Source organism: Corvus brachyrhynchos, unplaced genomic scaffold, assembly GCF_000691975.1.
Source record: "Corvus brachyrhynchos isolate BGI_N302 unplaced genomic scaffold, ASM69197v1 scaffold445, whole genome shotgun sequence".
NCBI lineage: Eukaryota > Metazoa > Chordata > Aves > Passeriformes > Corvidae > Corvus > Corvus brachyrhynchos.
This window is the reverse complement of record NW_008237892.1, coordinates 1,079-15,715: the sequence shown is the minus strand read 5'-3', so window position 1 is coordinate 15,715 and position 14,637 is coordinate 1,079. Positions and strand designations below refer to the sequence as shown.

General features: G+C 39.1%; 1 protein-coding gene across 1 annotated transcript; it reads left to right on the top strand.

Moving 5' to 3' along the window:
* Window positions 1-962: 962 nt before the first annotated feature.
* Window positions 963-9,078, top strand: LOC103614634 (AN1-type zinc finger protein 5). The gene is made up of 5 exons (XM_017732893.1): window positions 963-1,113; window positions 1,508-1,619; window positions 2,837-2,934; window positions 8,050-8,175; window positions 8,453-9,078. The coding sequence occupies exons 1-5, from the start codon at window positions 963-965 to the stop codon at window positions 8,599-8,601; spliced, it is 636 nt and encodes a 211-aa protein (XP_017588382.1). The 3' UTR covers window positions 8,602-9,078.
* The last annotated feature ends 5,559 nt before the right edge of the window (window positions 9,079-14,637 follow it).

Below are 14,637 nucleotides of genomic sequence, written 5' to 3'. Positions count from 1 at the left end.
TTTAAAAAGGGGGGGGGGGAACTGCTGCACAACAGCAGCTGGAAGAGAGGAGTGAGAATGTGTGAGAGAAACAACTCTGCAGGCTTAGAGATCAGTGGAGGAGGTGCTCCAGGTGATGGAGTGGGGGCTGTGACCCTGAGGGAAGCCCATGCTGGAGCAGGTTTGCTGGTAGGACTTGTGACCCTGAGAAGGACCCATGCTGGAGCAGTCTGTTCCTGAAGGACTGCACCTCATGGAAAGAAAAAGTGGAATGGACCCACACTGAAGCAGTTTGTGAAGAACTGCAGCATGTGGGAAGGACCCACATCAGAGACATTCATGGAAGACTCCCTCCTGTGGGAGGGACCCCACATTGGAGCAGGGGAAGAATGTGAGGAGGAAGGAACAGCAGAGACATGTAATGAACTGACTGCTACCCCCATTCCTTGTGATGGTGGGGGAATAGAAAAATTGTGAGTAAAGTTTAGCCCAGGAAGAAGGGAGGGGTGGGGGGAAGGTGTTTTAAGATTTGATTTTGTTTTCTCATTATCCCACTCAGATTTAATTGGTAATAAATTAATTTTTCCCAAGTTGAATCTGTTTTGTTTGTGATGGTAATTGGTGAATGATCTCCCCTCTCCTTATATCAACTCATGAGCCTTTCATTGTCTATTTCTCCACCTGTCCAGTTAAGGAGGGGGAGCGATAGGGCAGCTTGGTGAGCACCTGGCATCCAGCCAAGGTCAACCCACTAAACTATGATAATGTTTTTTACCTCTCTTAGATGTTCCTGACAATGTTACTTATCAATACAATTGAAGTATTGAATTATATATTAACATCCATATAGCCATCTTTAAAAATGCTGATATCACTTTTTGTGGGCAAGGTAAGCAAACCTACTTTAATTCTATAACCCTGTAATCGATTTTGGTGAAATGCCAGTCCTTAATGCAGTTCTTGGTTTTATTTACAGCACTGAAATGGCTCAGGAGACAAACCAGACCCCAGGGCCCATGCTGTGTAGTACAGGATGTGGATTTTATGGAAATCCTAGAACAAATGGCATGTGTTCTGTTTGCTACAAAGAACATCTTCAGCGACAGCAGAATAGTGGTAGAATCAGCCCAATGGGTAAAGGTTTGAGACGTGTTTTTTTTGTGTGTGTCTTGAAAACGTAATGTATAGGTGATGAGATGTATTCAGATCTTCTGATAGCTGCATATTAAAACTATTACTATCAAAGGGGATAATACTTTAAATCACAATAAGAATAAAAATGCTTTTTTGTGTAATGTATTCTGGCCCACTTGGTGTTGAACTTAAGTTGGATTTTTACTTACCCTCTGCTACGGTTGTGTTCTTATACAATCCTTTTGTTTTGGTCATTAACAATATAGTCTATATTAAGAAGATGCAATAGAATGAGGAATGATAGGAAATGGTTCATAACCGTATTAAAACCTGCTTGACTAACTTGTATCCTATACTTTGGTTATAATTAACTTCTCAAATTTCTGTTATATAGGGACAGCTAGTGGTTCAAACAGTCCTACCTCAGACTCTCCATCTGTACAGAGAGCAGATGCTAGCTTAAGCAACTGTGAAGCTACTGCTAGTAGCAGATCTGGAAAATCAAGGTAAGATTATAGAATCATTTAGGTTGGAAAAGACTTAAGATCATAGAGTCCAACCATTAACCTAACACTGCCCAGTCCACTGATGCCTTAGGTTTTAACTTTTATATTTTTCAAATCCTGTACTGCCTAGTGTGTAACTGAAGTTTCCTGTGGCCTGTTAGCTGCTATTCTCTCATGCTGGTTAGACATAACAAGCCTCTCCAAACTTGCTCTCCAAGGACACCCAGATTGTCCTAGGCCCAAAATGTGTAAACTAACATCTGAAGAGGAGGGCAAACTTGGGGTAGTTACATCATTAACTGGGGTTGTAATTGGAGAATTGATCCTGATATGCAAATGGACCAAACTTATAAAAGTGTGAAAAACCCATGACTGGTGGTCCATCTTGGGTGTAGCCTTTGGCCTGCCCAAGGTGTACCTCTGAAGGCCCTTCAAATAAATACCTACCTTTATTCCCTTATTCTTGTCTAGTCTGTTTTTAGGTAGCCACTTCAGGCATCACCACCACTAAACTATGTCCTTAAGTGCCACATCCACACAGCTTTTAAATACCTCCAGGGATGGGGACTCAACCACCTCCCTGGGCAGCCTCTTCCAATGCTTGACCACCCTTTCAGTGAAGAAATTTTTTCTAATATCCAATCTAAACCTCCCCTGGCACAACTTGAGGCCATTTACTCTTGTCCTATTCCTTGTTACTTAAGAGAAGAGATCAACTCCCACCTCGCTACAGCCTCCTTTCAGGTAGTTGTAGAGAGCAATAAGGTTTCCCCTGAGCCTCCTTTTCTCCAGGCCAAACACCCCCAGCTCCCTCAGCTGCTCCTCATAAGACTTGATTTCTAGACCCTTTACCAGATGAAGGTACTATTTTGAGGTTTGAATGAACTGTGAATATATAGCAAGTTACATTGCCCTATTACAGAGAGTTTCTGCAGAGGAAAAAGTGACAGTGCACTTTACAGTGCTTTATGAATCTTTATAAATTAGGACTAATTAGTGTTTGGTGTTGGACTATTACATTTACAAGGACATTTCTGGTTTATCTGGGGAAATATTTGCTACAGTTTGCCTAGTTTCTTCTAGGGAAGAGAGATAGAAGTACTAGGTCAGGAACATGTATCAATAATAACTGATTGGGTAGTCTGATGGATTTTTACAGTTTAAGCTCTTATGTACTCTAAACTAATGTAATCACCCATTTCACTGTATGTAAACAGAAATGTGCCTGTTGCTGCTTTGCCTGTAATGCAACAAATGACAGAAATGAGCATTTCAAGAGAGGAGAAAGTATCACCAAAAACAGAGATCAAGCCAGGTATGTTTACAGAGTAACACTGGATACAACTGGCTTAACAGAAGCTGACAACTTATTTACTTTCTCTCCACTTTAGGGACAAGGATGTTGTGTGGGGCAGTACCAAATGCTTTGCATGAGTCCAGGTAGATTTTTTTTCTGTCACTCTTCCCATATTTGCCAATCCTGTAACCCTGTCATAAAGACCTCCATGATTTGCCCTTAGTGAAGCCATGTTGGTTGTCACCAATCCCCTCCTTATTTCCCATGTACCTTAGCATAGTCTCCAGGAGGAGCTGCTCCATGATTTTGCCAGGCACTGAGGTGAGACTGACTGGCCCGTAGTTTCTTGGGTCTTCCTTATTTCTGTTTATAAAAATGGGGGTTATGTTTCCCCTTTTCCAGTCATTGGGAACTTCACTGGACTGCCATGACTTCTCAATAGGATGGATAGTGACTTAGCCACTTCATCCACTAGTTCTTTCAGGACCTGCAGATGCATCTCGTCAGGTTCCATGGACTTGTGTACCTGCAGGTTCCTTAGATGCTTTCAAACCTGATCTTCTCCTACAGTGGGTGCTTATTTGTTCTCCCAGTCCTTGCCTTTGCTATCCAGATTTTCATCCACCAGTGCCCCTAAGTCCTCTTATACATGGATGATCTCAATCCCTGCATCCCCTCAGCCTGTTTGGGGGTTGTCCTGACCCAAATGTAGGACTTTGCACTTTGCCTTGTTGAACCTCAGGAGATTCACATGGGTCTACTTCTTGAGCTTGTCCTGGTCCCTCTGAATGGCATCCCCTGTGCCTGTTTTGTGGTTCCTGATGGCACTGCATTTTACAATGCCTGTGGTTAACTTATTGTTGTATTACTTAATAAAATTTAAAAATCATGTCCATGTCTGGAAACTTCTTTTTGCTCCCAAGTTCTTCAACCTTGTAGCAGGAGATCTGGTTTCCTAAAATTGAAGTGAAATAAACCTCATCTGGTAACCTGAGCTGGTGGTTGGCAAGAGAAATAACCATGGTGATGAAGAGGGCTACATGCCAACAGGACCTCTCTTAAGGCAATAAAACATGTTCTGGTGATAAAAGGCTTTGCTCCATATGAGAAGGGTTATTGGTACTGAGGAGGCAGGTCTGCAGGTGACAGTAACAACCATTTTCCTGCCATCGTTTCAGTTTTTGTCTAGTGATTTATTCCATGGCAATCACTTTGAGTACTTTGCCTGATGATTAACACAGTGTGATTTCTGGCATAAAATTTATTTACTGTATACTAGAGGGAGCTTTTTGTGACAAGCAGTTGTCAGGATAGTATCTGATGAATGTGGGTACTAATGTCATTTCAGAAGAACTAAAACTTATATTTCATTTGAGACAGTTTGGTGGAAAAATGGGGGGTTGTTTTTATGTGTGAGCTTTAGTTAAAGGGTGTTGTCCCTCTTCTAGCTGTTATGCAAAGCTACTTTGAGGACTTCATTATTAAAATCCATTATAAGATCTAACTCTGCTGGCATAAAAGTGGGTGGATGCCTACTTTTTGCAGATGTTATCTGTGTTGAGTAATAAAGTTAACAATTCTGATTTAGGGCAACCTGTGCAATCTCCTTGTCTTGGGACCTTTTAGTTGCCCATTTCTGCATGTTACCTGTTTTTCTTTTTTGGAATATGTTTTAGTTGTGGAGGAAGGATCCTGTTTGGCAGCTCTTTTCGGAAATGGGCCTTTGCACTTTGGATTATCATCACTTCCTAGTTCTCAGGTTGCTGGTTATGGCAGTGAACGCCTGTCAGTTTCACAGAGTTCACAGAATATTATGAGTTGGAAGGGACCCAAAAGGATTTCAAGTCCAACTCTTAAGTGAATGGCCCACACAGGGATCAAACCTGTCACCTTGGTGTTACTAGCACCATGCTCTAACCAACTGAGCTAATCTCAGTCAGTATATTTATGTAGAGGAGGAAGTACATTTGTAGTAGTTGGTAACATTTTCCCTTAGATGGATTTGTTTATAATCTTTGTTTTGTGAAACAAAATTATTTAATACACTATCTCTTTGTCTTGATGGATCAGTGAGCTCAAATCTGGTCACTGCTGCACCTGTACTGCTTCTTGTGAGGTTTGTCCTCCATTGGTTCAGGTGGTTCCTGCTATAAGTACATCCTATAACATGTAACTCCAATACCAGATTACAACAGTTTAAAGGCATATCCATTAAAATCTCTACCCTTGGTCCCTTTGTACCAGGCCATAGGGTTTAACATTGCAATGAACTCCTCCCCTTGCCCCTGGTCTGACTTGGATTTATTCACAGACTGCAGTCCCTTAGGAGTGTGCCTGCTCCAAGTGGAGCTTTATCTATGAGCCAGAGTCTCTTTAGGGTATACCTTCTGCAGCACAGACTTATCCATAGCCACAGTTGCTTTGAGGTGCACCTGTTCCAGCATGGACTTTTTCATGGGCCACAATCCTTTCAGAGATGTACCTGCTCCCGCGTGGCCTTACCCACAGCAACAGTCCCTTCAGGAGTGTACCTGCTATATTATAGACTTATCCACAGCCACAGATGCTTCAAGGTATACCTTCTCCAGTGTGGACTTCTTGAGCCACAATCCCTTTAGAGGTGTACCTGCTCTGGCACAGACGTAACCATGGCTACAGATGCTTCAGGGTGTCCTGTTCCCATGGGGACTCATCCACAGGTCACAGTCCCTTTGACTTGAGTTCACACAGAGTTCCAGCCTGTCCAGGACAGCAGCAATGCCCAGGCCATTTGCCAGCCCATGTGCATGCATGGTCATTGCTGTTATCAAAATGTTCCCAGGCACAGCAAAGTAAGATGATAAGCAGTGAAAGCAAAAAGCAGCTACTAATGAGCACTAGACTTTAATTTGCAGTCAGGCAAGCAAGCCCATGGCAAGCCCAGGAGCCTGCTGATTACTAGTTAAACAGCACTAACAGCTATAAATTTGACCTAGCACATTCCAGTTGTCTGTTGTTATCTCAAACCCTTCAAGCCCTTTGTTGGGTGCCAAAAAGGTCTGTTGTGGTTTAACCCTGGTAGGCAGCTAAGTACACACAGCTGCTCACTTGCTCACTCCCCCAGAGAATTGGAAGGTTCCCCTTTTCCATCTGCCATAGCTTACATCTAGCATTTCATTTTAAACAGACTGGTAATATAAAAAATCAAAAAGGAGCTTGACCATGCTGCTTGATTTGGGAGATGTTTAGTCAATTTCTTAATTCCTGTCAGCTAAGGTGTGTGGTATCCAACAGGCTTACACTGTGGTGTCAGTGTTTTTAACCTGATTTTCTTTGGTCATAGGCTTTCAACTAGATTATCTGATACTGAACACTACTTTCCTTGGGGTTTAAAGACAAGTTCAAAAGGTTATATCTGTTCATTTTGAAAATATTAATTGTCAAGACAAAGGAATTGCTTAATTTAAAAAAAAAAAGCAGCTGTCAAAATTACTCTGAAAAGTATCAATAGCAGTTATGATTGTAGTGCCATACCTTTGCTTTTTATTAATAGCATGCTTAAGTATGGAAAAAACATTATCTATCCAAGACTGGATAGTATTGTTGTCCTCAGAATTAGCAAAATAGTGTTGATGCTGAACTCTTCACACTTTCTAGAAGAATCTATAGAATATTCAAAAATAAAGTCAGTAAAGAGCTTGAGTTGTTCCCTAGGACTTACAGTTATAATATTGTATAAGAAAATACTGATTTCCTGTATAAGACTTTTTTGGGTATGAGCACCGAAAGTTCCTTGTTACCTGTAAAAGTTTGTCACTACTGAATCTTGTTTACAATCTGAAATATAAACTGACTGGAGGCTCTCTTTGTTCACTTCTACAGTGAATTGTGAAATGGGGCTTGGATCTGTGAGGCTTTGTGTTAGTAGTAATAGGCGCATGAACATAATACAAATATAATCTTATAAGAGCAGGTATTAATAGTAAGGATAATAAAAAGTTAGCTATAAGGGGTTCATGATGTTGAAAAAAATCCACTTTCAGAATGCAATGCTTACTGATCCAAAAGGATCTCAACTAAGAAATCATATTTGTGTGCATAAAGTTGGTTACAAAGTGAGTCCTTTAAACCTATATTCTCAATCATTAATTATGGAGTGTATTTTATAGTTTGCTCATTATCTTTTAAAACAGTAGATGTAATCATACAATTGAGTATCCAGGAAAACTGAACAGGGACAGACTCTCTGGGTTGTATGCATTAAAGTTTGTATACAAACACATCTCCCTTGTCTTTCCTCTGCACTAATTTGAGTATTAAAAGGATTTTTAAAACAACTGATAAAAAATTTAATTTTTCAAAGAAAACTAACAGATCCACAGAAGTTCACAGAAGGACCCATTTTTATCCTGAATAGAACTTGAATAAAAAGGGAGAAATGTAACCAAAAGTGTTCATGACAAAGGCAATTGAAAAATAAGCCATTTTGACTCAAACTGCTTGATCATTAAGGTTGAATATAGTACAAGGATTCTGATATCCAATGTAAATATGTACTTTTTTCTTCAAATTACTGAAAAAAGGTGTCTGAAACAAGGGCTATTTTAAGCTGTGTGGCTTGTAGTAGTATGCTTGGTGTATCACAAAATCAGTGGTTTGAAACTCAAGAATATTAGGTGTTGTACTGTTTGACTGAGGTTTTAGATCATCTGCAAGTATAGTGGCAGAGTAACTTGGTACTATGACAAAAAAGCATTACTGTAAATGTCATTTGTTTCTAAAATATGTTCCTATTGACTATTTTCCACAATTATCCCCTCTGTTCAACAACTTTGACAGTGTTGTTATTGTTTTAGATTAATTTGAACTGGATCATATTACTTTTAATATTGTGTGTACAGGACCTATATTGGTGAATACAGGTGATAACACTAGGTATCCTGTATTTTCTAGATGATGGAACAGTGGGGAAAACTTGATAATTTTCTGTAGAGATAAAAGAGAAGTTAATAGAATACCTATTCTACTTACCACTCCAGACAATAAACTTCGGGGTCTTAGTAGAGGGGAATTTACTGTTAATAAATACAAGCATGCTAGTGAAGTCAAGAGAAGGAAGAAAATAACCTTTATTTCTTTTGCTTGCTTTAATAGTTGTTACTCAACCAAGCCCATCAGTTTCTCAACCTAGTACTTCACAGAGTGAAGAGAAAGCTGCTGAACTGCCTAAACCAAAGAAGAACAGGTGTTTCACATGCAGAAAGAAGGTTGGCCTTACGGGTATGATAGTACTTTGTCAATACTGAATAGATTTATATGATTAGTTGCCTCTTACTAGATTAAATGTGTTGAAATCTGTAGGCATTAAACTTTTGCTTGCTGTTATAAAATCATTAATGTTAGATCCCTTAATAGAGCTGATATTTGAAAATATTCATTCCACTTAATCTGATACAGATGATGCACATACCCCCTTTGTACTGGCTAAGCCCTTAATTTATAGCTTTCTTAAGTCTGAAGCTTCCTAGTGATGTTGCTTTTCCTTTTCTTTATACAGGGTTTGATTGCCGATGTGGAAACTTATTTTGTGGACTTCACCGTTATTCTGACAAGCATAATTGTCCATATGATTACAAAGCAGAAGCTGCAGCAAAAATCAGGAAAGAGAATCCAGTTGTGGTGGCTGAAAAAATCCAGAGAATATAAACTAGTCTATTTGTGAAAAGACTGACTTTTGTTTTATTTTAATATGCCCTATGAAAGCATTAAAGAGCAGATGTATGGCCATTTTCCTTTGTTCTTCAAAGTTTTAATTTTAGCCTTGTCTGTCTTAATGTTTTTTCACAATGTTTGGGTGTTTGTTACAGGCAGAATTGGATAGATACAGTCCTTGAAAATGTATATGCTCTCCTCAGAATATGATTGGATGGCTAGAACCTGCACAGGAATACACATGCACAGAAGACAGGCTCTAGTTCACATGTGCTAAACAGATGTTTACTTCATGTTTGGAGCAGATCTGCCTTTTGAGATGTTCAAGGTGTTTATGACTAGCCAAAGACTGTGCCTGTTTGGGAGAAGGATATGTCAGAAAGGCTGATGGTCTACTTCTATCCATTTAAAATCTTATTTTACTTTTATTTTCCATGCTCCGTTGTATTCCAGCAGAATATGAGACATGTAGAGGGCTCTACCATCCAGTAAGATGAGTGTTGGTGCCATATTTAATAAAAAGTCATTTAGCAATTGCAATGAGCAAAATGGAAAAAAAAATCTCATATGTATGAGAAGAAAACTATTTTAGAACAGATAACATTAACTTTAGAATAATTAAAATTATAATAATTTCCCAAAGGAAATGTCCTGTTAGAAATTTAATAACTGTCCTGCAACAATTGTCTGCTTTTCCTTGCATAGCTAATAATGTTGTATAGTGTTACAGTGGGGATACTGTAACACACGTATCAAACAACAAGGCCCGTGGAAAAGAAATATATATGGACCGATTCTTGATAGATGTTTCAGAGAGATGTTTATTTCTCCAGCCGCATGGCTGAGGATCTGCTGAGGAACTGTTACAATCACGGGACCCGAGGGTCCTTGCCCGCGCAGGGGAACACAAAACAACCAATGGGGAACAAGGCTGACCAGGGGCTAGGGAAACCCCGTGTCTCCCCCCCCCAGGGCCCCTCTCCCATGACTACATGGCAGGGGGGAAGGGACCCCAACAGTATAGCACAATATTGTGCTAAGATTGACTTAGAAAACCAAAGCTATGAGTGGGATTTTTAGATATACCACAGCAACCCTATCAAGTGACACATGCATCTATGTAAGTTGCAGAAGTATTTCAGCAGTTTATTATTCATGTGTTTCTTAAATTCAGCACGTTCTGGGTTCAAAAGACTATTAGGAGCTTTTTTCAATTAAAAAAAAAAGTTTTAAATGTAACAATTGTTGTGTATGGGAATCATACCCAACATGACTCCTGTAGACTTAAGTGGGAGCTGGAACCACTCTTGGAAGGCTGCTTTATCATTTTTAATTGTATTTGGGTGTAGGACTGTAGTGTTCTTGGGTGTATTGCATGGGCTCTGTTATCTACACCTTTGTATAATAACTAGAAAGGACAGTATAGTTCACTGATGCTTGTCTGGTAATATAATTTCTGTGTTATAATGGAAGGGGGTTTGTCATGTATGAAACTTGTGGTGGTTTTTTATATAATCAAGTATAGTGTAGACTAGTGTTGTAATGCCTCTTCTCGTGTATGTACACAAGATGCTACTTATGATTTTTATTGCAGTGTTCAATCTTAGTTTTTTAGTTCACTATTAAAAACATCAAGCTTTTGCTTTAAATTTGTTCTTTCAATTTAGTTATCAGATATGCAAGCATGTACAGATAGTTCATACTTTGGTATTGCACATAATCACATTATCCAGCACCGATGCTCTGCTGTATTATGTAAATAATAAAAATCATGTACAGAAGGAAATACTTTTTGTGGTAGTTCATTGGTTTCAGTTATTGCTGTAACTTAAAAGTGGCCCTGTGGAGGTTTGGATACAAAACTAGTACTATAAATTTTTTTTTTCTTAAAACATTCTAACCTCCTTATTTCTTATTTTGACATATTGACTTCTTTAAGATGACTTGTTGAGGTCAGAAAAGCATGAACAGCTGGAATAAAGGTAACTATTTGATGACTATATAAAGATGTCAGCAAACAACAATGTGGTTAAAAGGGAATGAAGGAAATATTAGTAGTAAACTTTAAAAGTTTCTGTTCTGTTGTGGGTTTTGGGTTGTTTTTTTTCTCCTTTTGGCTGCAGAAGTTATTTCCGGTGGATCTGTTCTAATACAGCCAGTATACCGACTAAATTGTTTTGTTAAAATCTTCATCAGAAGGCCTGGGCAGAGTTGTCAGGGTCTGTATCCAAATATGAATGTCATGTATGCCATACGTACCTTTCTCAAGGAGAAACAAAAGTACAGAGCACACAGCACATGTTGACTTGAAAGAAGCTATCTTTGCTGGTGAATAATACATAATAATTACTGCTGCCACTATATATGCTTCTGATAAGGGAGCAAGGGTGTGTTCTGGGCCTTCATCCGCCAGGATGAATTTTATTTTTTTTAATTGTGGAACTGTTTTAAAGCATCAAAGTTATACTTTTTCTACCTTTTTGTATTAAAGTCAAATCAACTCAACTGCATCATAAAAAGCTTGTTCAGTTTGAGGATGGGTTTTTTTGTTTGCTTGTTTCGTGAATGCACCTTGGAACTGGATATTTGGGGAGAATGTGTCCAGATTTGTGATATTGTCAGGGTGAGAGTATTTTAGGAAGGATAACCATACTGATACTAGTACTTAGTGATTCTGATGGTCCCTCTTGCATTCATTTGCTTTTTTAATCTGCACAAAGGCTTGTTTAATTTAACTCAATAGATCTGAGGAGGAAAGTATGGAACGAGAAATCTCTCGTTCTATAAAATCATTAACTGTATCGTGTAAATTGCTGACAGGTGGGATAGGAGCCTGTATTCAAAACTAAGCTTTATTCTGTTAATAATTCATATAGAATCTATAATCATTCAGGAGCACTAATTCCATTGAGGCTCATTGAACTTTCAAAGAGGGGGAAGGCTGGTAAGTAAGAGTGGGTACTGAAAAGTCTGATAAATGGATCTTTACATTTTAGTGCAAACAGTGTGGTACATATCCCTTGGCAAAAATAATATGAATATAGGTGCAGAACACTGGATTTTAGTTGTTTGGTCCTTAAATGTAAAGTGATAAGTGATTATGACAAGATTACCCACCTAGTTGATCAAGGGAAGCCAATTGATAAGAGAAATTATGCATTACCACAACCTATGACAAAACAACCTTGGAAAGTCCTGGGAAATGCAGACTGAGCTCTGGAGGCATAGATAAGATAAAAGCAACCTTGCTAATTGCTAGAAACAAACTGCACGTTCAAAACCAGGGGTCAACCAGAAGACACCACAATTTGGGAAACAAAGATCACCAAAGACCCCGAAAGAGATCCCTGAGGACCAAATAAGGACTTTTGATAGGGATGTGACTATGCAAAACAGGGCAATTAATATACATCAAGCAAGCAAGGATACCTGAAGAATATGTAAACAATGTATATAATAAAAAGCCTTACTTGTCTGTCTTGGGTTACACGAGATTAGAGGAAAAATTCCTCCTCTTTACTGCAGTAAAGAATATCTGCTTTCTAATACTCAAAACTGTGTTAGTTTCTATCTGGCCGAGTTCGGTATCAGAATTGGGACCCCAGATGGGACAATCTGACTGATTTCCCCTGGATCCCGGGATCTCTGGATCTTCATGCCAGCACCGGGACTTTCCTGGAGGAGACCACAGATCCCTGGTCCAGCCCGGGACACAGGTAAGATCCCACCTGTCAATAAGGCATTCTTTCTGGGAACCCTGACCACAGGAGACGTGTGGATTTTCCAGCGCTGTGGGTGGGTTGTTTGGTATTCCAGAATTTGGTATTTGATTTTGTTATTATCGATAATTGTTTTGTATTTGTGTAACTGTTTTGTATTGTATTGTAACATTTTGGGGTCCCCTGTTCAGCGATGGGCAGTGGACAATCTAAAGGGGGCATTCTAAAAAGTCCCCACTTGGTTGTATTTTGAGAAACTGGGAAAAAAATTGGTGAGCCCCCTGGGGAACAGCTACCAGGGAGAATTTGATAAAGTATTGTCATCAATAGCGGCCGTTGTATAAACTAGATTCTGGAGAAAAATGTCTACACAACGGAACCTTGAAATAATGTTTTTAAGATGAGAACAGAAATAGGCTGGAAATATCACAAAAGAAGCCCAAATACTGAAATGCAGAAACCCCCTTAAAAAAAAAAAAAACAAAAACAAACAAACAAAACAAAACAAAAAAAAACCACAAAAAAAATCCCCCAAAACCCACCAAAAACGTCCCTCCACAAACAGGTGAGAACTCTTAAACATAATCCACCCAAGAGAAATGGACTATGGAGAACTGCCTTGGCTTTGGGAATACTGAGAGATGCCTTCCAGGCAAAGTGAGGGGGAAAAGTGGCAGATTTAAACCCAAACCTTCTACAGAGAGAAAAAAAAAAAAAAAACAATTCCAATTCCTTTGCAACACAGCAGGAAAAAAAAACAGTCTTAAGTGCTGGTCGAACTTTGGGGCCCAGCTGGTGCATTCCTTTTTGTTTTCTGATAAGAATAGCCCCTATGTTTATCTGGCTGTAGGAGTAGAAAGACAATCTTTAAAAATCACTGAAACCTCTTTAATTACTCCTATGAAAGCTGAAAAACTAAAGTTTTAAAAATAAAAATTGAAATATTTTAGCTGGCTTTAATAAAAAGGTATTATCTGTTACACTGCTAAAATCCGTTTTTGATGTAATCAAAAATTTGGAACAAATGGCATTTTATTTAAGATGCATTCTGCTTACAATTCTCCTGTTTGGCAGGTGAAAAAAATCAGACAGGAGATGACATTTAACAATTGATTATTAGAGGCTTAATGCTAACACAGGACATTTCACTGCAGCTGTTGCAAATATTGCAAACCTCACTGCTACACTGCAGGCATCTGCAAACAAATGGATGGCAGTTTGGGATAGAAAAGACATGTTAGCTTTACAACAGCCATATAAACCTTGTCCTATAATGGATACCCCTGCATTTACCTCAGACTCTGAAATTAAAGATGTCTGATTCACTGATGCCTTAGCCAAACCCACTGATGGTAAATGGAAGTAAAGAGAAGTTGCTCTTAACACTGAAAGAGTGGAACTAGTAGAAGAAGGAATAAGAAGTGCACAGGTGGGAGAGTTGAAAGCTGTATTGCTGGCAGTAAAGGAGAAAGCAAGGATGGTGTATGTTGATTCTTATGCAGTCTGGGCTGGTGCCACACAGTGGTTGTGTCAGTAGACGTGTTAAATTGGCAAGTGAAGGGAAAGATCTTTGGCAGAAGGAAGATTGGAAATGGTTGTCACAGGCTCAGTCCCGACAAATCCACGTAGGATGGGTCAAAGATCATGCCAACCAGTCATGGTCAAATTACCCCAAATTGGGACTGTACCTATGACTCTAACAAACACTTGAAGACCATTAGTCTGGGTGGCTACTGACTCTGATGGCCCTCAACACAGAATCAGTTCCTGATGGATATTTCCAACATTCTGAACTACTTTTATAATTGTGTAAGTTGGGTTTTTTAGCTTCTTTAATAACCTTGGATGTTCAAGTATATCCTCACCAGACAGAAAACTGGGTGTATATCTGGATGTGAGACAAGGAGCTGTTCAAGCAGCAGTGAAAAGGACTTTTGATTACCTACACGGCTGTGGAAACTACAGGCAGAGATTCCTAAAAACCTCCTATAAGCGAATAAAGCCAGTTCCGGACACAGAGAAACTGTACTGGACAGCACAGTAACTAATGAATCTGCTGTAGCTAAAGCTGCAACAGAATCAGAAATTCTAAAGGTACAATCATTGTATAGTTTACCTTTTTATGTTTACAGGCCAATGTTTTCAATACTGTAGCATGGCTGTTCGCACCTGGATTAGTCAGTGTCTTGGGGTGACTTTATGATGTGTATCCCCTATTGATGCTCTATGCCCAGAAATTATTTCTGTGCCTTTCTGTGCCTTTAAACTGAGGCCGAGAGGGGGGAGGGAAAAAAAAAATGAGCAAATTTTT